The sequence below is a fragment of the Ursus americanus genome, chromosome 3 (genome assembly GCF_024610735.1).
Source record: "Ursus americanus isolate L20-20 chromosome 3, mUrsAme1.1.p, whole genome shotgun sequence".
Classification (NCBI taxonomy): Eukaryota; Metazoa; Chordata; class Mammalia; order Carnivora; family Ursidae; genus Ursus; species Ursus americanus.
The window spans coordinates 6983586-7011124 of NC_142129.1; the positions used below are offsets into that span (position 1 = coordinate 6983586).

At 51.9% G+C, this 27539-nt stretch overlaps 1 protein-coding gene across 1 annotated transcript; it reads left to right on the plus strand.

The window, feature by feature from the left end:
• The first annotated feature begins 632 nt into the window (after nucleotides 1-632).
• ZNF777 (zinc finger protein 777) lies at nucleotides 633-27290 on the plus strand. The gene is made up of 6 exons (XM_045792389.2): nucleotides 633-1162; nucleotides 5114-5965; nucleotides 6921-7047; nucleotides 9174-9287; nucleotides 22114-22365; nucleotides 25707-27290. The coding sequence occupies exons 1-6, from the start codon at nucleotides 1046-1048 to the stop codon at nucleotides 26861-26863; spliced, it is 2619 nt and encodes an 872-aa protein (XP_045648345.1). The 5' UTR covers nucleotides 633-1045; the 3' UTR covers nucleotides 26864-27290.
• Nucleotides 27291-27539: the final 249 nt, after the last annotated feature.

Consider the following 27539-nt stretch of genomic DNA (forward strand, 5'->3'; position numbering starts at 1 on the left):
CCAAATGACGGGTCCGGCCCCTTCCAGCCCTAGCACTCTATGATTCTCGGAATTGTGTCCTTTCATGTCGAAAACAACACTCGGGCATTTCACAAAAGCACCCAACCCCCTTGTTACCCTTGGAACCACAGCCCGCTTCCCTGGAACCCAGACTGCACAGAGCTGGTCACATGAACTCGGGCTTTCTTTAGTGTGACGGGTTTCTTAGATCCCTTTGTGAGCGCAGGTTTTGAAAGGGAACGACCCGGGTTCTGGGTTTGAGAGGAGCAGGGGGATCCGGCGGGAGGAAGGCTGTCGGAGCCAATCAAGCCGCCTCCAGACCCCAGCACGTCGCCTTGCCTGCGCGCGGCTGTTTGTGCTCGGCTCTCCCGCCTCCGGGTCTCGCCCGAGGCTGCCCGGGGAGGCGAGGACCCCAGGTGAGAGGCCAGGGGGGCCTGGGGGGGAAGCCGAGCGGTTCGGCCCGGGCTCCACGACGGGCTGGCCCGGTGCTCAGGGCGTGTCCGTCGCCGCCTGGCTGCTCGCTCGACACTGTTCGCTCCTACCGGCTGTAGATGGAGCTGTCTGGGTTCCTGCAGCCTCCGACGAGCCTCGGAGTGTTTCTCTTTAAACGGCCTGAGAGGGACATGCCTCCCAGGATGCAGTTTGTATCAACATGGCAGCTGCTGTGCAGCTCCCCTGCTGAAGAGGCGCCGGGACGGCAGCGCAGCTCGCAGCCGGGGCCGGGGCCGGAGCCGGGGTCGCAGCCGCGGCCGCTGAGGGGCCGCGCGCGGGCCGGGGGCCGGTGCTGAGGGCCGGGGCCCAGCTCGCGGCCGGGGCGCAGCCCGCCCGGCCGCCCGCACCGCCGCGCGCCCCGCTCCGACGCCGCCGCCCGGCTCGGCCGCTCCGTCCCCGCCCGCCCTGAGCAGGCCGGGCCCGACGGCCGCGCGAGCCCGGGCGCGGAAGGCAGGGCCGGGCGGGCGCCGCCTGCGGAGAGGCCGGGGGCCGGCCTGCGCGGGGCCGCGCGGTGGCGGCGGCGACTCCGGGCCGGGCCGGACAGCGCACGGCCATGGCCGAGGCGGCCCCGGCTCCGGTGAGGGCGGCCCGCGCGCGCACGGACGCGCGGACTCGGGGCCCGGGGGACGGCCTGCGCGTCCCTGGCTCGGCGGCCCGGCCTGGGGTCTCGGTAAGGGACAGAAACGCCGCGACGTGGGGGGTGGGGGAGGCGGAGGGCTCGCGCGCCCCTTAACGGGAGGGGGGGCTGCGGGATGGGAGCGGGGCCGAAGATCCGGCCGCCGTCCGGGCGAGGCTGCGGGGACGCCGGGGCCTGGCACGCTCGCGGGCCCGGAGGTGGGCGCCCGGGGCGGCGCGCCTCGCTCCCTGCGGAGCGGGCGCTGCGTCCGTCGGGGTTGCCGCCGCACGTTTTCCGCAGAGCTCGCCCCCGCCGAGCCTCCCGCGGCCGGAGCGCGGCGCTGACGCGGCTCTCCCCATTTCGCAGAGCGGAGACACTGAGGCACAGACACCTGGCGGCGACCTGCTCGGCCTGCCCCAAGGTCACGTAGCGAATCATCCGTGGCCCGGTGCCCGCGTCCCCAGAAATGCCAGCCTTCCCGGGCTGCGGGCCTGGACGGGGAGGGGGCGGCTCTGGCGGCGGCCTCCCCTGGGTTAGGGGCCTGGCCCGGCGCTCGGTGGACGCGGCCCGTCGGGGGTGGGGGGAGGTGACGGCGGGGTGAGAGGCTGGGCAGCGCCCAACCGAGCGGCTGCGTCGTGGGGAGCAGGTGACCCTCGGGCTCAGGCGCCTGGGCCTCCAGCGCCTGCGTCTGGAGGGCCCCCCGCCAAATTTTGGGTGTCCAGACGGATGGGTCTGGGGAGCGAGCTTCTAAGGGTTTAGTGGCTGATGGTCCTGTTTAGTGGGCCATTCTTAAAAATCAGCCCTAAAATCTCCCCGCAGATCTGCTCTTTGAGATGCAGTGGCTGTGTTGGAGAGCAGGATTGCTGCATGGGAGTCAGCGCCTGTGAGCCTCAGTTTACTGTTGGGTGCAGGAGGGGGTCGGGATATATGCTTTCTAAAGAGCCTCCCGGTGCAATAAAAATAATAATCATCTCTTGGAAAAATAAAATAAAATGGAGATTTTAAAATGCCTACCTCTGGGCTTCGGTCTCCAGGGCCCTTGAATGGTATGTAATTCTGAATTAACCACACTGGGTCCTACAAGAAAATGGCACGGCTTTCTTTTTTTTATAAATTGATATGAATGGTTATGTATTTTTTCTGCTAAGATGCATGAGTCCTGGAGACCCCATCCACTTGGGATGCACGAGGTAGGGAGGGTCGGTTAAATCCTATGATATGTAGTCCAGAATTCTCCCCCTGCCCGCAACAGTTTGAGAATGCAAGCTTATTAACCTTAGATACTATATTTACAGCTCCATCCTTTTCTTTATGCTTAGGCTGAAATCAAGCCACAGGTTTACTGGTATGGAGGACAGTATAGCAAGGGGCTATTTGGGGGTAGAGGAGGGGGTGTGTTCCTGTGCCCCCTCATCCTTCTACAGTTCTCCAAATCTGGAAGTGGAGAGATCCAGTCTAGTAATAGAGAGCAAAGAAATGTTATTTTCCTTTGAGCTCTGATTGGACTAGTTGGTAAAGGTGTCTTACTCTGCTGGCTTTAGGTACTGTACTGGAGGGGGGGGGTTCATTGTTTTAGTTAAACCCCTGTATTACTCAGGGAGACTAACTTGGCCCCGGGGGGATTTTCCCTTCTTCCTATTAGTTGTAGGCAAATACCCTAATCCCCCTCCGAGGACAGGGCCATAATGTGCCTATTGTGTTGCATTATGCTAGTCGTTTTCCCTGTGTCTGAGGCTCCTGTCCCGGAGGGCTGTCCTGTCTGCCCTCACCTGGGAGGAGCTGAGAGGTAGCCTAGCTGTTGAATCTTCAGGTTTAGGGGTCTGTGAATCCCTTGAAAGTGTTTGCAGAATTTTGTGTGCATGCCCACAGGGTGTTTTCTGTTTTTGTTTTTTGAAGGGGAGAGTCCACAACTTTCATTCGGTTTTCAAAGGGGTCCCTGAAATGTCTTCATGGGCAGGGCCTTCCCCTCCATAGAACCGCCCACAGGTCTTTGTTGAATCTCCAGGCCTTTCTGAATTTTCGAGGTAGAAAGGATTCGGAACACTTAACTGACCTGCCACCTCAGTGGACAGATGAGGCCTGGAGGCCACCTACCGTGTCTGCTGCCAGCCCGCTGGGTGACCTTGGGCAAGTTGGGTGGCCCCTCCAAGCCTCGGTGTCTTCATATGCTAAGTGTGGGTCACAGTTCTCAGAGTCCCTATTTCATAGGGCTTCCTGAGGATGACGTGAGATAACCCTTTAAAATGCTTAACACAGTCCATGGCGCACAGTAAATGCTGACTAACTGTTAGCTGTTATCTGACTAATTAGCTCTCACATCTGGTCAGCTGCGCGGCTATTGGATCATACTACCTCAAGAACATTCCGCCTGAACAGGCCTTCGGTTTTCAGTTCTTGGCTTGAAAGTGTGGTGCTGTCTCACTGAAGGCCCTCGTGAGTGAATGAATGAGCAAATAAAGGAAAGAAAGCGGTAGGAGATATAAATAGGTTTAGATAGCTCCGATAGATGACCCAAGCAACACCATTCTTCACCCTCACGTTTTTCTTCACATGACCCAATGATTTATACTGTTCATTCATTCAGCAGACATTTATCGAGCACATACTATATGCCAGACTGGACCCCAGGGATACGCTCGCTTTCAAATGAAGAGAATGGGAATTTCAGTTATGTTAAAGATCTCTTGTACGTGACGCAGTGATGGCCATTGAGCAGATGTGCTGAAGGAAGATTGTGAGCAAATGGACAAGCATGTTATAGATGAACTTCTGTTCAGTTCCAGTAAAGCTGTTGGTTGTCTGGGTAAAGAAACCCAGAGCTGGCCACTCAGAAGACCTTGGCTTCACCTCCCTGGTCACACAAGAATTTTCTCAACATGAATATGGCAAGGTGGGGGACAGGGAGAGAGTGAATAATGAAAATCCCCCAAAGGAATCAGTCTTTCTTTAGGTTCTGGTCCCCCCCCAGTCTTGACATGAGTCACACAACTGGCTGACTTCCGCTCCATTCCCAGTCCCTCCAGGCTTTTGCTCCTCATTCCCACCTGACAAACCACAGGGAGGAACTCAGACCACCAGCGCATACCTACCGCAGTGGACCATCTGCCCTGGGCATTTTGGCTCCCATACAAGCAGCTGAATTGCCATCCCCTGGCCTGGCTCAGGCAGGGTCTTCCTTCTCTCTTTGCTTATAGCAGAAGTCAGCCTGGATGCCCAGAAGCCCATTCAGCCTCTCCAGGAGGGGCTGGGTCCATGTAACACGTCTCACCACGTACCTGCTTTGAGAAACTGTATTGATAAGTCTACAGTTTATTAGAGTCTGGGAAACTGAAGGTAATTGTGTGTCCTCACTACTGGAGGACAGGAGGGGAAAGACAGAGGGCACTGGGACTGCCTGCTGACGCGAGCAGGAGCAGTGGGGCCAGATGTCAAGTTCATCGTCAAGGGAAGTCCTTTAACAGTGCTGGCCCCACTGGAGTCATCTCCACCTTACTGGCAGTCTTGGGGTGGGAACAGTGCCTGGCACTGCCAGAATTCTGCTCTTCCGGTTTATGAAGTCGTATTTGATTGGATGCTCGGTGCTCAAACTCAGGGAGGTGACAGGTGCATCGGATACTGTGTTTTACGGGCGAGGACACTGAGAACAGAGAGGCCGAGTAAGCCGGCTGCTGTCAGTGTGGGCAGGACTGGGAGCTGGGGCCGGTGTCCTTTCCCCTCTCGTCCTCTCCTAGTCCTGGGTGGTCCTTGTGTATGTGTGCTGGGAAGAAAGAGATGGTTCTTGCAATGCAGAAGGTGGTGTGGCCACCTCTTTTCTTTGTTGTTAATAATAGTTTTGTAACTGACATCTAAATCAGTGCTGGGTTCTCAGGAAGACTTGTGTCCATGGAACATATCTTATTGCCAGTAAACCTGCAACCCTTTTTAGGTGGGTGCTTATCTTTGGCATTTACTTTGTCAGCTAGAGCCTGTGGCCTTCAATCCTGTCCTTTCTTTCCTTGAACACAGGTCCAGCAGCTGGACATGGAGACCCAGCGCTCATCACCTCCGTCATTCCCCAATGTTCTGCAAGAAGAAACCCCACGTCAGGCCCCTGCTGGACTCCCCCGAGAAACTCTGTTCCAGTCCCGTGTTCTTCCCCCCAAAGAGATTCCTTCTTTGTCTCCCCCCATTCCCCGACAAGGTTCCCTACCCCAGACTCCCAAGCTCGAGACCTCTGGCCGAATGCCGCACGTTCTCCAGAAGGGACCCTCACTCCTGTATCCTGCCGCTTCTGAGCAAGAGACTCATCTCCAGGGTCCCCTGACTTCCCAAGAAGAGACCCAGTATCCACCCCCAGCTGCTACTGAACAAGAAATATCACTTCTGTCCCACTCCACCCCCCACCAAGAAGCCCCACTCCACTCGCCTGAAGTTCCTGAGAAAGACCCCCTGACCCTCTCCCCCTCAGCTCCTGAGACTGACATGGACCCCCTGCTTCAGAGCCCCGTTTCCCAAAAAGACACTCCCTTCCAGATCTCTTCTGCAGCCCAGAAGGACACACCACTCCCTACAGCAGAGATCACCCGCTTGGCCGTGTGGGCTGCCGTCCAAGCGGTAGAGAGGAAACTGGAGGCCCAGGCCATGCGGCTCCTGACCCTGGAGGGGCGGACGGGGACGGCCGAGAAGAAGCTGGCGGACTGTGAGAAGACGGCCGTGGAGTTTGCAAACCATCTGGAGAGCAAGTGGGTCGTGCTGGGGACCCTGCTGCAGGAGTACGGGCTGCTGCAGAGGCGGCTGGAGAACATGGAGAACCTGCTGAAAAACCGAAATTTCTGGATCCTGCGCCTGCCCCCGGGCAGCAATGGAGAGGTTCCCAAGGTAAAGCTATCCCAGCTGGGGCTTCCCAAGGAGGGATCTGAATTGGCATGTGTTTTAGGAGTTTCATATAAAAGAAGGAAGCAGAGATGGTTAAGGAAACAAATATAATGATCCCTAGTTGTCAACATCTCTTCACCAAGCACGAGATATGCCAAAATCACATGATTTGTCCTGTTGGTTAAGCCCTAGATGAACAGGTCAGAGAAACTCTTAGTGATCAGAGATGGTCAGTTTGGAAGGGCATTCAGTTCACAATGAGCGTGACTTAGAGGTTCACTGTCCATGTGGACGGGGACCTTGGTGGAATGTTCCGGGGCTCTGTCCTCCACATTTTTTCCAGGTGACTTATATATAAATTGTTAATGCCAGTAAAAATGTGATTTCAAGAGGTATCCCAAAAAACTAGAGAATAGTTAGGTTTTAATATTATTTCCCAGAAGATCCTGAACGAACTTGAACGTGGACTGGTTTTCTTTCTGTTCTTCTGCGTGTTGTCCGTGTACACAGCCTTATGTAGGGACGAGACTTGGACTACATTCTTTAGGCCAGCCCTTCTCAAATGTTATTGTGTGCTTGGATCACCTGGCAATTTTACTAAATGCAGAATCTGATTGAGTGGGTCTAGACTGGGGCCTGGGGGCCTGCATTTCTAGCAGGTTCCCTGGCGCCATTGCTGCTGGTCTGCAGACCATGCTTTATAGCAGCAAGGGTACTCACGTTAGAAAACGGACCAGACAAAACGAGGCCCTTACTCTGTGGGGTCAGGACAGTGGCTGAAGTCAGGCCAGATTTCTAGAGAGGTCCGTGGTGACCTTTGGGCCTTTCCCACTGCAGTCCTAGGAAGAGGTGTTTGAGCCAGGCCTGGGGCTTAGAGCCATTTGTTGCCTTGGGATTTGGCAGCTGAGGGCCTGTGACTGCCATGCACTTGGTCCAAGCTGAGCTTCTGTGGTTTCAGGTCCCTGTCACCTTCGACGATGTCGCCGTCCACTTCTCCGAGCAGGAGTGGGGGAACCTGTCCGAGTGGCAGAAGGAGCTCTACAAGAACGTGATGCGGGGCAACTACGAGTCTCTGGTGTCTATGGGTAAGGAGAAGGCTCGCCCACGCCGGGGGGCTTCCTTGACACTAGCCGGAGGCTCATTTGTAGACGTCGGGGGTTCTGAACTCCAGTCCTACCCATAATCAGAAACAAAGAAAACCGAATTTTAGCGCACACAACCAGTTAGAACAAACGGCCCCAGGCTTCAGAGCTGCAGAGATGAGGACAGCTCGTAGGCAGCGCCGCTCCACTGAGAGGCCGCGGGGGCAGGTGGGAAGAAGACAGACGTCGGGGTCTCACCTCTACATTTTTCACCCCCGGCCCTGTATATATAGATTTGATGAGTTTGTCCAGCAGACTAATACTAAGCAGAGTGTGAGGGGCTTTATGAGAATTGCGTTATTTAATCCTCCGCCTCTCCCGGGGGGGCGCTGGGACGGGTGTGAGCGCTCGCTCCCTTTGCCTGTTCAAGTGACTGAACACTGTCATTGATGGGGGGCCTACGTCCCCCGGGTTTTTGTCTCCTTCGTGCAGAGAGGAGGCTGTGACCCAGGAGTCTGATGCTCGTGTTGGGTCCCACCAGCAAGTCACAATCTCACTGAGGATTCTTCCCCCAAAGTCTGTGCATTCTTGTTGTTTTCATTAATAAGAGGTTTTAAGGACGAAAACCCGGGAAAATTATACTTTAGTTTTATATATATCCTTCTGTCTGGTATGGGGAACTCTTCAGCACACAAAAGTTAGAAAAACATTTACCTACGCAAGTTGCATAGAAACTTTGATTCTTGCTAGAATTGTTAATTGAATATACACATACCTCCCTGTTAAGACAACTTTTTTTCCTTTTTAACTCATTTTTTCTTTTCTTTTTAAAGTATATACATAATTGTGAAAATTCAGTCATTTAGATTTCTATAGTAAAAAGCAATCCCCACCGTCCCACCAGTACTGCCCCCCAGAGGTAACCACTATGAGCCCTTCACCTGCACTGGGTCTCATCCTCACTTGTGCACCTGCCGTCCGTGGTGTGCACGGATGGGGCTGGCCACTTACTCTACTGGAGGATAGGCCCTACACAGCTCCCACGTCCGTACACGTAGGCCTGCTCAGAAAGACGGAGCGGCATTCCAGATGAACCCCTGGGCGTTCGACTTTTCTGCTGTTGACGAGCACCAGGCTGGTCCGTCTCCTGCCCGTTGCCGAGCGTGGAGATAGCGTCTCTGTGCATCTCTGCACCTGCGGGAGTGTTTCAGGAGGAGGTCTGCCGAGGGGAGAGGATGCGTGCTCACAGGGTCGCGGGCGCTTGCTCTAGAAGGCTGTGCACCTCCGCGCCCGAAGCGCGGCAGTGCCGTCTCTCCATGGCCTGGCCCGAGCTGCTGTTCTTCGCTTTTAAATATTTGTCTTTTCTGATGGGTGGAAGATGACACCTCGTTATTTTCATATGTATTTTTTTGATGATTAGTGAACTTGTGCATCTTTTCCTGTGTTTACTGGATGTTTGCATCGCTTCTGTGAATTACCTGTATTTGCTTTTTTATTTTGTACTAACTGTAGGGGCTCTTTAGATCTAATAATGGATGTTAACCGTTTACAGAGAAGCCGCGCGTGTGCGCACACACGTGTGTTTCCTCCAAGTTTCTTCATCTGGTAACTTTATTTCCTAAGAGCTTTAAACTTTTTTAAATGTGAGGGACACTATTAGTATTTCGTTTCTTAGCTTCTGGATTTTATCAGGATGAGTTTTTTTACGCTATACAATTTCACATCTCTCGTGTGCCTTTGTCATGAAAAGCCCGAGCAGGCACTGGCAAACCGTGAGCAACAGCAGCCCCAGGTGACAGAGGGTCAGTTCCCGCTGGTGGGCAGGTGACGCCCGCTGCTGCTCCCCCGCGTGGAAGGCTGTGGTCAGCGCACACACGTGTGTGCAGGCTCCCCCCCCACATGCACATACACGCCCACATGCAGGCCCCTCACGAATGCACGCACGCATGTGCAGGCCCACACACAGCGGGGTCCCTAAGGAAGAGGGCCAGGAACTGGGCCCATTTCTTTGCCAACATTGCCAGTGGTCAGGGGGCTACTCCTCATGTCCCACTCACACAGGTGACACCCTTACAGCAGCCAGTGTGACGTCACCACATGGTATGTCTTCTTTCCTTCCTTCTGCCCAGACTATGCAATTTCCAAACCAGACCTTATGTCGCAGATGGAGCGTGGGGAGAGGCCAACCATGCAGGAGCAGGAGGACTCTGAGGAAGGCGAGACACCCGCAGATCCCAGTGCTGGTGAGTGGCTCTGCCTTCTAGATCTTTCAGCCCTCAGGAGGCCCAGCATGGGGTGTGGCAATCCACAGTAGACCCCGGAGGGCTGTGTTAGCAAGCTGTGTGCAGGAAGGCCTGCAGGTGCTGGGACCTGCCTGACGCCTCCTTGACCCCATCCCCCAGCAGCCCAAGTGGCTGAGAAATAAGAATGCCATTGGGCTCATTGTCTCGGGAAGTTTCTGACATGACCAGGTGTCACCTCACTCTTGGCAGAAAACAAAACCAGAACTGAAAGAAACGTGGTCACTTGTCAGGGTGCTAGTGATGGTGCCTTGTGGAGCTCTCCAGAGAGGGGCCACAGCCCTGGTCCTGCAGCCGGTCGGTGGAGGGATAGGGACAGACTTGACGTGAAATGTTGTGCGATGTGCAGAACAGTGTCTGGACGGGGTGGTTTGACGGAGGCAGCAGAAAGGCGTGCGTCTCAGGCGCAGACCCCAGCGTCGGGCGCCTGCGTTGGAATCCTGGCTTCTCTGCTCATTGGCGGTATCATGTTAGTTGACTGAGCCTTTTGGGAGGCTTATTTTCCTGTCTATAAAATAGGACTGGTCCTAGTCTCTAGGGCCTGATAGGGTGACTGGCCTGTACCGGTGGCCCAGTAAATACCAGCCGTTGTCGTTCTGCGTGGGGGTCGTCCCTCGCCGGCCCCGTGTCGGTAGCCCACGTGCTTGCCCTGTGGGTGCTCTTGCGGCGCGTGGCCTGTTTGTGGGGCTCCTGCTTTGGAATTGCCTTTGGACTTGAATCAGCTACCTTGAAGGTCTGCGGTGGGAGCCGATCCTTGTCCTTCGTTGCGATCCTATCTTTTGAGAAAGGATAATCTAGCAGGAGAACTCACCAGAGCAAAGGCCAGGTCTTGTTATGAGGTAATGTCATTGGTTCCGGGACCTGTCAGCTGGCTCCTAGCAGGAGGCCCAGAAACATCTAGAGTAATGTCAGCCCCATGGACTGAGAGCTGTAACTGACAGAAGAGACAGAAGCCTCTGGAAAAATAAGTGCTGGCATCTCTCAGAGCAGTCCAGTATCCTTCCTTCCTGTAGGTTTGCTAGAGGTCTAAATTGAGAGTAGAGGCTGATCTGAGTTCATTCTGGCAGACAAAAAAGATGATTTAAAAGCAGGTGAGATTGGGGACTTGGGGACAAAGAATGGCCATGTGGCAGAATGTCCTTTCATTTGGAAAAAAACAAAGTTTGTGTCCACAAGGTTTGAGTGGCCACAGCCAAAAACAAGGGTCAAGTGGGAAGAAGAGAGAGATTCAAAGCAGAAGAAAGAAGCAAGCAGGCCTGGGAGGCAGAGAATGAGACTCTGGGGAAGTGGGTCATGGTAAATACCCTAGAATGCAGTCGGATGCCCCGGCGGGGTTTTGCGGTGTAGGTGCTGCTCCTTGCACATCATCTTCTGAGCACCGGGACCACAGCATCGATCCCCTTCCCCTGTCTGCTTGTTCACACCCTCGTCACAGGCGGGCCTCCCACAGGGTCAGGCCAGAATCGAAAGCAAATAACCTCAGCCCACTCTGCCTCGGGCCGGGTTTGTGCTGGCACACGCACGTCCGCGGCCGGAGCTTCTGTGGGAAGTGGCGGCCTCACAGAGGCTGCCTTGTGTGGCTGGAATGTGCCATTTGTTCCACTGACCATCTCCAGCCACTCGGAGCCTGGACGGGAGGGAGGACAGGGGAGGACGTGGGAACCCCCGCCACACAGGGCTGGCTGTGAGCTCACACCTCCGTGTGAGACCAGGGGCCCCGGCTGCTGGAGAGCAGGATTGTTCTGTGAATCTGCCGTTATCAGAGCCCTGCTGTCACAGCTCTTGCGTCTTCTCCCGTAGAAGAGTGGCCGCAGAACCAGCTCTGGTGCAATACTGACAGGGAAGAGCCTAGAAAACAGAATTTTCATAGTTCCGAGTACACTGAACATGACAATTTTATGAACTGGCTAAGTGAATGTATTCAATAAACTATTATTTATGGTTCGAATCCCTAAGGGCAAGGAGATCCAAAAATGATTCCGATATCGACCCTGCTCTCAAAACACTCAGGGGCTCCCATTCATGGCCCTCGAAGGGGGGTGATGGAGGTCTGGGGACGCCAGGTCGCATTTCCCCCTAACAAATTAGCAGAGAGAAAAAACAAACCAGAAGGCATGGCTGAAATCCAAGGTCTCAGTCTTTTTGAAAAGCAATTTGATATTTTTTAGTCTTAAAATATGTTTTAAATATTTAAAATGTTCATATACTTGACCTAAGAATTTCCTTTCCTTTCTGAGAGTCTGTAGCAAGGAAAAGAATCCAAACTGTGGATTAAGATGGGCAGATATTATATTACGTTATGATAGACTCTTATACACCCACTAAAATCATCAATGAAGTTTTTATACCATAGGTTTCATTTATATGTTTATTATTTAGTTCATCAGGGTTTTTTTTTTACCAGGTACTATGTCAAGAGACCAATAGCAATAACTAACCCCCCCCCCCCACACACACACATACAATTCCAGTAGGGAGCAGTGGTGGTGCCGTGAGGGCAAGTGTCCAGGCCCGTGAGAAGCACAGCATGGAAGGCTGCACTGAGCTAGGACAGCAGAAAAGCCCTCTCTGAGGAAGTGGAATTTTTAGTGGGAACCTGAAGGGCAAGTAGGAGTCCAGTTGCCCCCAGGAGAATTCACCGGAGGGAAGACAGTCTGGAAGCTCAGAGACCAGTTGGAGACTCTCAGTAGTCCAGGCAGGCGATGTGGCACAGGCCAGAAGAGAGGTGGGTATTCCCGGGGGCCGGTTTTGGCAGTAGAGGCTTCGAAGGACCTGCGATGGGCAGGTGTTGACAGGCTCCCTGGCCTGTGACCGCCATGAGATGCTGGGTGCAGGACCACAGGAGGGAAGACAAGAACCGGTCGGGCTGGAGACCCCTGGGGGAGCTCCAGGAGAAAGTGTTGAGAAAGTAGCTGAATAAAGAGTTAAAAACCAAGATCTGGGACGCCTGGGTGGCTCAATCGGTTAGGTGTCTGCCTTCAGCTCAGGTCATGATCCCAGGGTCCTGGGATGGAGTCCCGCATCGGGCTCCTTGCTCAATGGGGAGCCTGCTTCTCCCTCTGCCTGCTGCTCCCCCTGCTTGTGCTCTCTCCCTCTCTCTCTGACAAATAAATAAAATCATTTAAAAAAACAAACAAAACCAAGATCTGAGCTGGGGACGGACATCTGGGTGTTGGTAGCGTAGACCCGGTCCAGAGAGGGAGAAGGGAAAGAGCACAGGTCATGCCCTTGGGAGCCCTGACTTTTAGAGGAGATTTGGAATATATTGGTCTGGGTAGGGGCCCAGGCATGAATATTCTTTAAAACCGTTCCAAGATGATTCTCACGCACAGCCAGGGCTGAGAACCACTGTTGTAGGATTTGGAGAAGGAAGGAGGAAGCGGAGGAAATGTAAGGAGTGGTCGGAAAGGTAGTAAGACATGAGGACAGTTGGGGCCCTGGCTGGCTCAGGCGGTAGAGCATGCGACATTAGGACAGTGCATTGTGGGGTATTTCAAGAGAAGAGTGCTTCCAGAAGGAGGGAGTGTGGTCTAGTAAGGCGAAGACTGACGTGTCCCGGGACGCGCAGGTGGGCAGCACCGGTGACCTCGGCTGGAGAAGCCTTGGGGGTGTGATGGGCTGGAAGCCCGTTGGAGCGGCCTGAGGACAGAAGGGGAGGGGAGGGAGGCAGCACACATATCAGCTGTTTCAGGTTAGCTGTGAGTGGGGAGTGGAAGTACGGGGCAGGAGCTGGGGGGGGGGACCTTGTTTGCTTAAGACGGGGATTGCTAACGCTGGTGTGAAGCTGATAGTGGTGAACCAGTCGACAGGGGAAGTGATGATGTGGAAACGGAGAAGGTAAATGTAACATGAAGTCCGTGATGTAAACAAAAGATAGAGAAAAAAAGTGAATGGAAACAACGAAATTGTAGTTCTTTATGCCTTGTAGAATGTTCTCAAGTAAGTATGTGTTACTTCTTATTCAGTAAAAACAATTTTAAAAAAACAACAATGCATGAAGAAAGGCCTCGAGTTAAAGATGGCAGGTTGAACATGTGTTCACTCCTACCTCCCAGAATCCTTCTAAAGCAAGAGCAAAGGGACTTTTAAAAGGAATGAACAAGGAGACAACAGCAAGCACGTTCTGGAAGCCTGAGAGCAGATGGCTGGGTGATCACTGATTTAGAAAGCTACATCCAAAATTGGTATTGGAGAAAGCAGAAAAGAAACTCGCTTTGCACTCCACCCCCATTCCCTGCTCAAGACTCGGGAATGAGCAGTCCCGGAGACTCTAGGTCTCTCTGGAAATGGGGGCAAAGGTGGGCTTAAAAACAGAGGTGGGTGCGACATCTTTCACATTCCCTCCACGGCGTCCCTCAGTCCCTCAGCTGGTGTCTGCCTCTCCCAGCCCTGGCGGACAGCCAAGGCTGCTTCTCTGGAGAAGACAAGCAAGACGATGTCTGAAGGTGGACCCCGGGCACAGTGGAGGGTGGGGCACCATGCTGAAAACAAGGGAATAAGTGACACGTGACAGGCTGGCACTGAGCTGTCCAGCCTTCCTCCCTAAGCTGGCTCCCGAGCAACACAGACATCTGGGATGAGACCCCCGCAGCATACTGGATGCGTTTTGCCTGGAGACTTTGGGGACCAGCCCGAGGTATCTCCCCAGGGAATGACTCAGCCAAGCCATCCTATCCCATCACTAACAAGCCCTTCCTAAAGGCAGCAAACTTTCAATCTCTTTTGAATATTCTACTTTTAAATATAAATAGATAACCAAGACCACATACATTTGGGGAAAGCCTCTAATATAAAGAGACCAAAGGAAAAGCAGAAAAAATAAATTTCAAAGAAACAGAAACTATACAGAGAGATTTTAAAAACTATGTTTAAATACATATGTATATATTTCTATATACTTACATAATATATACATAACATATATGTATTTCACATTCCTCAAGGAGATCAAAGAAGTGCCTGCATCCATGACACAGAAGTGTAATGCTTATCGGGGCGCCTGGGTGGCTCAGTGGGTTAAGCATCTGCTTTTGGCTCAGGTCATGATCCCAGGCTCCGGGGATCAAGCCCCACATTGGGCTCCCTGCTCAGTGGGGAGAACCCTCTGCCCCTGCCCCTCTCCCTGCTTGTGTGCACGCTCTCTCTCTCTCTCTGTCAAATAAATAAATAAAATCATCTCTTTTTTTAAGTGTAAGGCTTATTTAAAAAAAAAAATAGGAACTCCTGGAATTTAAAAATAATACAAATTAAAAACTCAGTAATAGTGTTAGAAGATAAAGTTCAGCACATGTTCCAGAAGATAGAGCACAGAGACCAAAACATAGTGAAAGAAGTTTAAAAAGTAAACACTGGAAGTCCAACATCCAGATAATAGGAATATCACGAAAAAAAAGGATAGCAAAAATAGGGAGAAGGGAATTAGCAATGAAATAATTCAAGGAAAATTCCCAGCACTGAAAGACATGGTTTTCCAGATTGCAAGAGCCCAGCAACTGTCCGGAACAACGGGTGAAAACAGATCCATGCCTTGGATACTTCAGCGAGACGTGTCCGGGCAACTGAGGCCAAATCGATCCTACAAGTGTCCAGAGAGAGAAAGAAATAATAATAATAAACAGTTCATACAAAGGAACAAGAATTAGAATGGCTTTGGACTTTTCAACGATATTGGAAGAAGACAGTAGAGCGATATCTTTAAAATTCTCTAAATTACAAAGTTGGAAAATATTTTCCCGCCATTCTAGAGTTTTATATCAGCTAGACTATTCTAATTAAATGTGAGAGGTGAAATCAAGACATGTTCAAGGTCTCCCGTGCACCCTTCCTCCAACTGGGGGAGGCGCTTTGCTGAAATGAGGAAGTACACCGAGAAGGAGGTGTTAGGAGCTCAACACAAGCGAGGTGAGGGGGATCCTCGGGGTGCTGCCGAAGGGGGATCCCAGGAAGATGGCTGTGCACCCTGAGGCAACCGGTCCAGACTGGAGCACATCAGAAGGTTGTAGAAAAATATTTTCCAAGTCAAGGAAATTGAGAAATACCCATTATGTCCGAATGTTTTGAGGAGAGACTTACAGAAGAGGTCGGGGAGTTTGGAGCTGACTTAATGAAAATTGTAAGCTAAGCCAAGGAAAAAATTAAGAATTCCAGGGAAAGCAAAAGACACAGACATAGAAAATAACTGTAGTATACTCCACGGTTCAGTGTTACATAACATTTATGTGATCTAATAATGTAAATGCCCAATATTCATCCAACCAGAATTGCAAACCACATTGGCAGGCTCAGGGATTTGTTAGAGATTTGCCGGGATGGGGAGAGATGGTCCTCATCTCCAGCTCTTGGAAGTCAACAGGTGATGTTTACATTGAAAATTTGAGGGACTCCTGGGCGGCTCAGTCGGTTAAGCGTCTTCCTTCAGCTCAGATCAGGATCCCAGGGTCCTGGGATCGAGCCCCGTATCAGGCTCCTTGCTCAGCTGGGAGGCTGCTTCTTCCTCTGCCCCTCCCCCCGCGCACATGCGCATGTGCTCTCTCTCTCTGTCTCTGACAAATAAATAAAATCTTAAAAGAAGGAAAAAATTCAAGGAGTAGCAGCAGGAGTGTGTTCCTCAGAGGTAGGAATTGGAAGTGTTGCCTCGGGGAACAGGAAATACGGGTGGGGAGTGGAGGAGAGCTTTTTAAAAACAAGTTTTGAGAAACTAACCCTCAGCCTGTGTGCACATGTAACTTTTTTTTAAAGATTTTATTTCAGAGAGAGAGAGATCACGAGTGGTGGGGGGGGGAGTCTCAAGCACAGAAATTGGAAGGAATACACTGAAGACAATTATGTAGGACTTTCATTCTCCCTGCATTTATTCTTTTTGAATTATGCTGATGAAACTTTAGAGTTCTTTGGAAAGTAAAAACCAGTGTCGCCACGTTAACCTTCTTCAGCAGCTCAAAGCAGAGAAACGATGGCTGGCATTCCTCTTTATGGCTGTACTTTGTTAGATTTTTAAAGTTTATGGCCTATTAATTTTTAAAGTCTTTTTTAACACATTTTTAAATTTTTTATTCTTTATTTTTTAAAGTTTATTTATTTAAGTAATCTCTACACCCAACCTGCAGCTCGAACTCAGGATCCTGAGATCAAGTGTCGCACACTCTTCGGACTGAGCCAGCCAGGTGCCCCAATTTTTAAAATCTTTTTTAAAAAGTTCTATATGGGGGCGCCTGGGTGGCTCGTCAGTTAAGCATCTGCCTTCAGCTCAGGTCATGATCCCAGGGTCCTGGGATCGAGCCCCGAGTCGGGCTCCCTGCTCAGTGTGGAGTCTGCTTGAGACTCTCCCTCTGTACCTCCCCCTGCTGGCTCTCAAATCGATAAATCAAATCTTAAAAAAAAAAAAAAAAAGACTTTCTGGGTCAAAGGATGTACCCATTTAAAAATTTGATACATATTTTAAAATGTCCCTCAAAACAGTTGTGCCAATTGATACACCTTCAGTTCATACACAAGCATGAGACTCCCTCTTTCCCCACACCCATGCCGATAGTCGGTGTTATTTTTTTATTATTTGCCAAGTGATGGTAGAAGAGACAGTATTTTGATGCTTTCATTCAACTTCTGTAAGAGTGATGTTGAGCCTATTTTAAAACCTTTATTGATCACCAGGATGTATTATTTTATGAATTATCTTCTGATCATTCTTTTTGGATTATTCATCATTTTATCATCGATTGGTAAAAGCTTTTTAAAAGTTAAGGATATTGGGCACCTGGGTGGCTCAGTTGGTTAAGCGTCTGCCTTCTGCTTAGGTCATCATCCCGGGATCCTAGGATCGAGTCCCGCATCAGGCTTCCAGGCTCATGCGCTCTCTCTCTCCCTCTCTGTCCTGCAAAAATAAAATCTTAAAAAAAATTTTTTTCTTTAAGGATATTAGCTCTTTCCCTATGTATGTGGATATGTTTTTGAATATATGGTTTACCTTTATATTTAGTATTTATGTGTGTGTGCGTGTGTGGGGGGGTATGGATATTTTAAATTTTTGTGTGTTCAAATTTTGTCAGTTTTAAGTTTCTATGTATTCAGATTTATCCATAACTTTCTTTATGGTGTCTGGGTTTCATATTAAGTGTAGAAATACTTAGCCCCTCTTATTCAGTAAACGTGATTACAGGTCTTAGGCCTATGAGCTTTTTAAAAACCTCTAAAAATATTTGAAATCTGAAATAAAATTTTTCTTGCTCCAGAAAACAAAAAGAAAATTGCAAAATGCAAATAGTTAAGTATTTTCACTAAGTGTCTGCAAATATAACATTATATCAGCTTCATTGACTATGAAATGTAGTGCTCACAAGCACGATACATTTGGAAACAGTTTGTAGGGTTGATCTTCCCCCCATCTTGCAAGAGTTCGCAGAAAGAAATGTAATTACGGAGATCACAAACCAAGCACAAAGTAAATAAGTTCCTCATCACCAAACAATGTCAAGGCAAAGCTACAGAAATTCTTTCAAAAAAACTTACACCTAAAAATGAGTCGGTATGTATTGGGCACATGCAATGTCTGCTGTCACTGGCCAGATAGCCTCCAGAAGGAGGATCTGAAGTCCCAGGGGGCTAGGAATAGCCTGTTCCTCTGCTCACAGTTATTAAAAAAGAGAGAGAGAGAAGCTGTTTGTTTTTTTTTCTAATACTAGTATGATTTCATTATTTGTGTCTAAATTTTTGTTTCATTGGTAGTTTGTTTTGATGTGAAGACTGTGGTCGGGAAGCCAGCTGTCCCCACTCCATCCATTCATTCCCGTTCATTTAAAACTTTTCCCCACTGGCTTGGGATTCCACCTTTGATCATAAACTATATCCCTGCAATGTACGTGTCTTTAACTTTTATCAATGGGAGACCAGATTACTGCTTATAAATGCAATTTGGTTGTCAGTACTCTTTCAAAAGTTGTTTGGGGTGGGGAAGCCTTTTTGGTGGGAGGCCACTGGCTTCCCTGCTGTATAACAAATGGAGGAGAGGCAGGAAAATGTGTAAATACAGCACCTTTCAAAGGGGAAAGAAGTAACCGCCATAGAGAGGAGCACAGTTCCGTGCAGCTGAGAGCGTGTAAGGGGGTTGGCAGAGTGAGGTCTCGAAGGAGGAGCGGGTGCCGGAAGGTACAAGGAGGCTTCCAAGAGGGACAAGACCTAGACGGCTTTGAGGGTTCCGTGAGTCCTTAGTGGATCTGTTCTCATTCAGAAACCTCATCAGTGAGAGCAGCCCCACCCCTCGCCCGTCCCCATCTTACGAGGGAGTGTTTCTCTGGAGTATAAAAAGCTCTCTGGGTTACGGAGATGGTCCAGGACGTAGGGGCACAGGTCCACAAGGGCAGCGCTCGGGGCCGGATGGCAAATTCTTTCGCAAGTTAGATCACCTGCAATACTTTGCTTTCAACAAAATTGAAAGAAAACCTAATTAAGTTGTCAGCTAATAGGTCATTAGAAACAATTTTTGATGATATGTTAACCATGTGCTTTCATGGCGTTATAATTCAGAACAAATTCAGAGAATCGAGTGATGATTCCCTAACAAAGCTCCTGCCAGCCCATCTATGTATCTATGTAAATGAGCTCTGCCAGTGCTTGTGTTTATGAAAATGAAAAATAGGAACAGATTTTATTCTGAACTCTTGTCTCAATCAAGTAATAAGAATATTCATTCTCAGATAAGCAAACTAATTGGGGAAAAAAAATTCCTCTCCATCCTTGTAAGAGCTGTTTCCAACAAGTTTTTAGGTTTCAATCTTGAGTAACTGTGTATCATTCTACAGTAATAATAACGAAGGATAACTCAAGCCAGGAAAACAATCAACACTTAGAGCCCCGTGGTTATTAGAAATGAAAGCAAAATTAATCTTTCAATTTACATACACGTTTTTGTGGCAGAGGGGTAGACGAGGAGATCGGTAATAGACTTCTAAGCATAAAAATACGTTCTATTGGGATAAACTTCTGTGGGCAAAGTGGGAATGGAAATAGAAGTTCAAGGTGAAAAGGAATGATATAAAAATTTCAACTATCAAAGAAGAACTTGTTCGTGTATTTTTTAAGTGAATAATGGTGGGTTGAAAATTGCCGGCGTTCTCAGATCCCACTGGCGACATTAAAGAGTGACAGCAGAGTTTATTTTAAACCATCAATATTTACAGTACTCCAGAAATGACATCTTTTGCAGTTACTGAAGCATTTTATGTGTTTATTCAAAAAAGTGCAAAGGGGTGCTTAGTTTTTAAAAACTGCTTTAGAGAGGAGGCAAGCAAAATATTTTCAAGAGCTTATGAAGTCAGGGAGGGTATTTTTCTGGCGCTGGGGTCACGGTCGTGCCCGTGGCTCCAGCGCAGAGACAGGGATTGCAGAGGGAGAAGCGGGCGCTGCGGGGCGAGCACGGCGGCCCCGGGAACAGGGCAGGGCTGAGGCAGCAGGCAGAGGAGTCACCATGTCCCCCCGTCCCCCGGGTGGGAGAGCGAGGGGAGTCAGCAGGGTGACTCGGAGCTAGAGCAGGAGCCAGGCAAGGACGTGAGTGTGGGTGACTTCATCTTTTTGTGAGACCGGGAGTAGGAGGAAGAGGTTTTGGAGACTTGGTCGTGGGGAAGGCAGGCTCGGCCCTAGTCTAAGGCTGTGGCCGAGGCGTCGGGGACCATCACAGCTGCCCTGTTCTGCTACTCCTCCGGCTGGCAGGAGATGGGTTGGCTGCTCAGAGGAGAGAGAGAACCCAGTTTTGGGTCCCGTGGCATCAGCTGCCAGCCTACTGGGTGGGTCTGGTTTCCCCAGCTTTTAGCTTGGGGATCACGAGTGGGTGTGGTTAACAGCGGGGAAGCTTCCCAGGGGTGCGGGCTGTTGGCTTTGTTTACCAGGTTCCAGTGTCTTTTCTCTTTCCACAGCACTTATCACCTTCTGACATCCCGTACAATTTATTATTGTGCTTATTGCCCTAGGTAAGGTGTATGAGGGTGGGGAGCTCTGTTAGGTTCCCTGATGTACCCCATGGCATTAAAATACCCCATCGCACATAGTTGGTGCTCAAAAAGTAACCGTTGAATCAGTGAATTCAGTGAAGGAATGAATGCCTCTGCTTATGCATTATGCATTTATAATTTCCTTAATTAAAGTGATTTTCAACCTGTGAGGGAGTTCATGCTGGTACAGCTCTCTCCATAGAGAAGAAAGTAGAGCTGAACCCCTACCTCACACTCCACACAAAATAAAAATCAATTTCAGACGGAGCAAAGACCTAAATGTAAATAATACAGCAAGAAAAACCTTGAAGTAAACTCCAAGAGAACCTATGAACCATCCAGGAGCAGAGGAGGCCCTCTTAACTAAGAAAACCCAGAAGCCGTAAAAGACAGAGGGACATGTGTGACCACAGGAAGACTTGAAGACAGCAGTCTGATAAGAGACGGCACAGAGTCAACAGACAAACGCTAGATTTGGGAACTGTCTGAAATGCTGATAAGAGAAACGTGTTATCTTTAGCACCGGAACCAAAGGACTCTTCCCTGTTGACAAGAACAGAACTCAGTTCATATGGCATCAACTTGAAAAGGCCAATAAGGAAAAGAAATGATATTCAGATGACCCTAGTCAGGAAAGTGGGATTAAAGTATCAGAAAATTAGCAATTTGCACCCATCTGACTGAGGAAAATATGAAAGAGCGGTGCTGTCTGTCCCTGGCAGGGAGGCGGGGAAAGGCTGTTCTCCCGCAGGGCTGGTGGAAATACGAATTGTCACAGCCTTGTTCAAAAGCAGCCTGATGACATCTATCAGATTAAAAATAACCACACCTCTGACTCTGCGGCCCCACTCCTGGGACTCGCATGGAAATCAAACCCCTGTTTTATAGGGAGACGTGTAAGTCCACACGCGATTGCGGCGTAGTTCATGCAAAAGACTGGGAACAAAAAACCACATGTTCCTTAGGAGGGGAACGGCTGGACACACTGCCGTCCTGCACGGCTGCGTGCAGCACCGGGGGGGAAGTGTAGACAAAACTGCTAGGGTACTTACAGGGGTGACCTGGGGAGGTCACAGCGGTGAAATGGGAAGGGGGGAGAGGAAGGCAAATCGAAAGAGAAAAAATACCGCGCTGAAAGATTATGTCCTAAATCCCATTTATGAGAAATGATGCCCGTGTGTGGACATTCGAAATTACCTGCAGACCTATTGGCAAGTTAAAGAAAAGGGGGGGGCAACATGTGTAATCAGATGCTGTTTAACTAAAAACAAAGCTGAGAGCTCCAAGTGCACGGCGTGTGTGTGTGTAGCTGTGGGCCGGGCCGGGGCTCGGGGATGTCCGGTCTGTCTGCATCAGACCCCGGGGGCTGGGCTAGAAAGGTGTGCAGGGTGAGAGGTGATTAGCCTTTCCATTTTTCAGCTTCACTGTGAGAGAGGGAAACTACCCGTTGACTTTGGCCCGACCCGGGAAAGGGAATTAAGATTGCATTTGTTTTTAAAAAACAAACAAAAAACAAAAAACCAGCCCTGACAGTAGTATTTTTAAAACTGTAGGGGTCATGGAGTACATACTCCACGTCTGTTTTAACTTTGCTCCGCTTTGCAGTGATGTTCAAGGCCACAAAATGTCCAGAAAATTCTATGTCTGCTCGCTCGACCCCGCATCCTGTTTCCTCATGGTCTCTAAAATGAGAATTTTTGAAATGTAAATCCTAGGCTGCAGAAACCTCGTGCAATGAACGTGTTCTGGGTTCTTCTGTCCTGTCCCCCCGCCTCTCCCTACCTTCTCAGCACACGACGGGATCGTGATTAAGATCGAGGTGCAGACCAACGACGAGGGCTCAGAGAGTCTGGAGACGCCGGAGCCCCTGATGGGGCAGGTGGAGGAGCACGGCTTTCAGGACTCCGAGCTGGGTGACCCGTGCGGCGAGCAGCCGGACCTGGACGTGCAGGAACCGGAGAATCCATTGGAGGAGTCCCCAGAAGGCTCCAGTGAGTTCAGCGAGCTCAAGCAGATGCTGGTGCAGCAGAGGAACTGCACAGGTCAGTCACGGGGGGGGGGGGGGGGGGTGCGGGCTGCAGGGGAGCTGCCGTGCGGCCTGCAGACGGCCCCTGCCTGGCGGGAAAGCTGGGCTTCCCTTCAGATAGGGTCGTTTGACCTTGATGGGTCGACAGGTGTGATGACCGCAGGCACGGCCTCGGGGACAGGTTTCCTGCCTCCGGGTTCAGAAGGATCTGTCTCCGGCTAGGAAGAAGGTATTACAGCCAAAGACGAGGTCAGATGCGCACCCGAAGGGATCTCAGGGATCACCTCTCCAACTCCCTCCTTCTACAGGCAGAGAAGGTCAGATTATTTGCCCAAGGTCATGTGGTTGTGGCGAGGCTAGAACTTCCACCTCCTGCTGTGTTCTGGAGGGTTCTTAGGTCACACTAGAACCTTCAGTGACACAGAGGGCTCAGCCTTAGCCGAGCATGTTTTTTAAAATAACGGACGGTCCTGTCTCTTCGTGGTATGATCTAGCCGTCGCTCGTGTTTAGTTATAAAACCCCAGGGTCACACTTCTGCACACTCTTGGCTCCTTGTGAGTTCCAGAACAGTGAGGAAGTGGGCTCTCAGAAGCCTGATCTTGGGACACCTTTGGGGGCCAATTGTCTGATGCTGAAAAGCCCGACCTTGTCCTCACAGTGCACTGTGTCCACGCACCATGGAGCTTCGGGGCTGCTATTTACTCGGGCTTTTCCGCTAGAGTCATAAATGAAGTCAGCCTGACCCTTTCTTGAATCCTCCTCATCTAGTTTTGGAAATAAGACTATCCTCAGCTTATGAAGGTGAACTGGAAAGCTTTCTCTCTTTTTTTCTATATTCTGAAAAGAATGTAGAAGATAGGAATCAAGTGAATGCTACCAAATTTTTAAGGAACACACTTAGGTTTTGGTTTTTTGTTTGGAGGGTTTTGTTTACGTGCCAAAGAGCCAATAACTATCATAGCAATTTCTATACTGTTTGTATTTAGAAATGTGTCCACATCCATTTTATTTAATAGGTTTTTAAAAGTATGCTGATGATTTTTACATTTTTTTCATTTTGCCTGTAGAGAATCCCTTTGCAATTGGCCTTTTGGCACTTCATAAAATATCACGGACATCTTTCTTGATCAAAAGATGTGGCTCTAACCCCTTGTTTTTTTGTTTTTTTTAAAGATTTTATTTATTTATTCAACAGAGACAGAGACAGCCAGTGAGATAGGGAACACAAGCAGGGGGAGTGGGAGAGGAAGAAGCAGGCTCATAGTGGAGGAGCCTGATGTGGGGCTCGATCCCATAACGCCGGGATCACGCCCGAAGGCAGACGCTTTAACCGCTGTGCCACCCAGGCACCCCCTTTAACCCCTTGTTTTTAAATAAGCGCATGATATTCCCGAAAGCGTCTTAATCTACAGGCTGTAAAACAGTGGAAGGTGCAGGGCGGGCCGTGAGGCTGGGCTACAGCAGAGCCTCGAAACAGAAATGCCAGCCTGCCCTCTGGGCACTCACATTCATTCTAGTGGGAACTTCAGGCGCGTTCTACACTGTACTTGGCGGGATTTTGCATTCTGGATTTTCGGGCTAGCTGTTTCATTCTTACTTCATTCAGGGGGAAAACGGAACACCTTTGATGCTCAAGGAGAGCTTAACACCCCCGTATTGCCCCCTACTTTCACGATAAGCACCAGGGCGACTAGTCCCCGACCTCCGAAGCTGCCTCCTCCTTCCAGATCTTTCAGGCATCATGTTCTGTGGCTGTCCTGCGTCCCTTGCTGCTGGGAATCCTAACAGGGCCCAGGCAGCACTGGCCATGACGAGAGGCCTGAGCTGGACTGGCACACCTATGTCCTAACTGTGACCCTGCTGTTTCCTCGGTTCAGAGGAGCAGGAGGAAGTGCCAAGGCCCAGCGGTCAGTACCAGCTACTTTGTAAGATCTGGGCCAGCTCACGCACACCGCCGGCTTATTTCCCTGTGAGGGGACAGACTAGATGGCCCCTAAGTTAGAAGCTCTGAAGAGGTCTGGCTTTACTTTATTGGAACGATCACTTGGTATTTCTGGGCTTGGATGCCCCACGTCTGTGAAATGGGGATAATTCTTGCTTGGCTTATCCTGTAGGAGATTGGGAATAAAAAGACACAAGCTCTCGGGTGAGAACTTGGCTGTTAAGAATTCTGCAAATGCAGACTGCTACAGCGGCTTGCACCGGACAGGTGGGCTCAGAAAAGTGAGCGCCTTTCTCGTGTCACACAGTGACTGAAAACAGCTCCCCCAGTGACAGTGTTTAGGGGGTGCCCCATACGTACAAGGCGTTTGAGAAAAATGCAAACAGGAGTCAGAGGGCACTCCTTTTCTCTAGGATTAACATTCTCTCGGGGAACACTCTAGAACACTGTGTAGAACGGCTAATATCTTGGGCCCTAAAGGGCCGGCCGAGAGGCTGGAGGGCCAGGGAGGAGGACATCCTACAGTTGGGGTGTTCATGGAGCACTTACTGTGTGTGTGGGACCGCACGCCAGAGCCTGGGGGGAAGGCAGGAGAAACCCTGGCCCTAGCTTCCGGCTTGGTAGGGTCACAGCAGGTGAGTCGCCCACCTGTGTGGGTGTCGTGCTGCAGGAGAAGGCCGAGGTCCTAAGTCCCGCGCAGGCAGCCAGCGAGCGCTGCGTGCCCAGGAGGGCTTGAGGGCCGCAGGTTGGGATGGTCAAGGAGGATTTAAGACAGGATTGGAGCTGAGTGGTATTGGGCCGTGGGATTTGGAGGCACGGAGAGGAGGGGGAGATGGCTGGAGGAGGGTGAGTACAGACACCTGAGGAGAAACCCGCAGGTGCCCTCAGGAAAGCCGCCCGCCCGAGAGGCTGGGGGAGTTCGGGCAGAGGCGGCCTTGGAGACGGAAACCAGGCCCCTTTCCACACACGTGGTAGAAACCCAGTCCTCAAGTAGCTCCGGTGAGAAGGGAAGGTCCACGTCAGGCGACACCTGGTAGGTCCACGAGGCTGCCCGCTTCAGGCTCCCCGGGCCTGAGCACCCTCCCCCCACCCCGGGGCGGCCTGCAGGCACCTGCCCGCCACCAGCTCGGGAGATGGGCGCGGGCAGGCCCGGCGTGCCCCTTCCGGACTGCATAGGGTTCCCAGAGAGGGTTTCTTCCAGACCCGAGCCCGAGGCCCGGCCGGGTCACCCATCCAGCCCCGCGGAGGTGGGGCAGCAGGGAGTGGAAAGGAGGGTTCCCCCAGCAGGCGGCACGGGGGCCGACGATCCACAGGCAGTGCGTGGGGGCCAAGGCGAAGCCGCCTTACCTGCCTCGGTCCAGGGTAGAGGCCCCGGGCCCCTGCTGACGTCTGTCCGTCTCTCTCCCTGGAGCAGAGGGGATCGTGATCAAAACCGAGGAGCAGGAGGAGGAGGAGGAAGAGGAGGAGGAGGACGAGCTGCCGCAGCACTTGCAGGCCCTCGGGCAGCTGTCCGGGCGCTACGAGGCCAGCATGTACCCGACCCCGCTGCCCGGGGAGCTGTCCCCCGAGGGCGAGGAGAGCCCCCCGCCGCTGCAGCTGGGCAAGCCGGCCGTGAAGAGGCTGGCGCCGCCGACGCACGGGGAGCGGCACCTGGGCGACAGCCGCGGCTCGTCGAGCCAGCAACAGCGGAACCGGCGCGGGGAGCGGCCCTTCACGTGCATGGAGTGCGGCAAGAGCTTTCGGCTGAAGATCAACCTCATCATCCACCAGCGCAACCACATCAAGGAGGGGCCGTACGAGTGCGCCGAGTGCGAGATCAGCTTCCGCCACAAGCAGCAGCTCACGCTGCACCAGCGCATCCACCGCGTGCGCGGCGGCTACGCGTCCCCCGAGCGCGGGCCCGGCTTCGCCCCCAAGCACGCGCTCAAGCCGCGCCCCAAGTCGCCCAGCTCGGGCAGCGGCGGCGGCGGCCCCAAGCCCTACAAGTGCCCCGAGTGCGACAGCAGCTTCAGCCACAAGTCGAGCCTGACCAAGCACCAGATCACGCACACGGGCGAGCGGCCGTACACGTGCCCCGAGTGCAAGAAGAGCTTCCGCCTGCACATCAGCCTGGTGATCCACCAGCGCGTGCACGCGGGCAAGCACGAGGTCTCCTTCATCTGCAGCCTGTGCGGCAAGAGCTTCAGCCGCCCGTCGCACCTGCTGCGCCACCAGCGGACTCACACGGGCGAGCGGCCCTTCAAGTGCCCCGAGTGCGAGAAGAGCTTCAGCGAGAAGTCCAAGCTCACCAACCACTGCCGCGTGCACTCGCGCGAGCGCCCGCACGCCTGCCCCGAGTGCGGCAAGAGCTTCATCCGCAAGCACCACCTGCTCGAGCACCGGCGCATCCACACGGGCGAGCGGCCCTACCACTGCGCCGAGTGCGGCAAGCGCTTCACGCAGAAGCACCACCTGCTGGAGCACCAGCGCGCGCACACGGGCGAGCGGCCCTACCCCTGCACGCACTGCGCCAAGTGCTTCCGCTACAAGCAGTCGCTCAAGTACCACCTGCGGACCCACACGGGCGAGTGAGCGCGCGCCGCCCGGCCAGGTGCGCCGCCCGGCGCGCGGCCAGGCCCGACCCCCGGACAGTTGCCCGGCCGATGCGAGGCCCGAGCCGGGCAGGCGGGGCCGGGGCGCCCCCAGCCCCTTTGCTGTGAGCCCCCCCTTTTCCTTTCGTCCCAACTCCCAAGGACACGGGGGTAGTGAGACCAGGTCGCTTGCTGCCGTGTTGACCGGGGGGACCCCAAGGGGGGGTGCGCGGACCTGGGGAACCCCTTCGGGCTGTTAATTTCCTTGACAATAAAATGGATGAAACCAATCAGCACGGGGGGAGTGATTTGGCCGCCGGCCACTCGGAGGGGCGGTGCAGGGCCACTTAGTTGGGAAATAGAACTTTATAATTACCTTTTGAATACTGTGGTTCTATTTGATAATAATAGAGTAATTTTTAAAAGACGAGCGTTTCCTGTTTGCCGTTTTTGTTTGGTTTTGAAGGGGGGTTGAGAAGGTGGCCGAGGGATCTGTGCCTAGTGTCAGTGGACAGGTTCCGTGGAGCCCCTCTTCTGTGCTCATTCCCTGTGTTACGCGGCGGAGGGGGCGCCCATCCCACCGATTGTAAGATCGAGAAGGAGACAGGGCTGCCGAGATTGAAGTAGTGAATTGGCGTACGGAAGGGCAGACGCTCCCCGCCGCGGGGTCCGCGAAC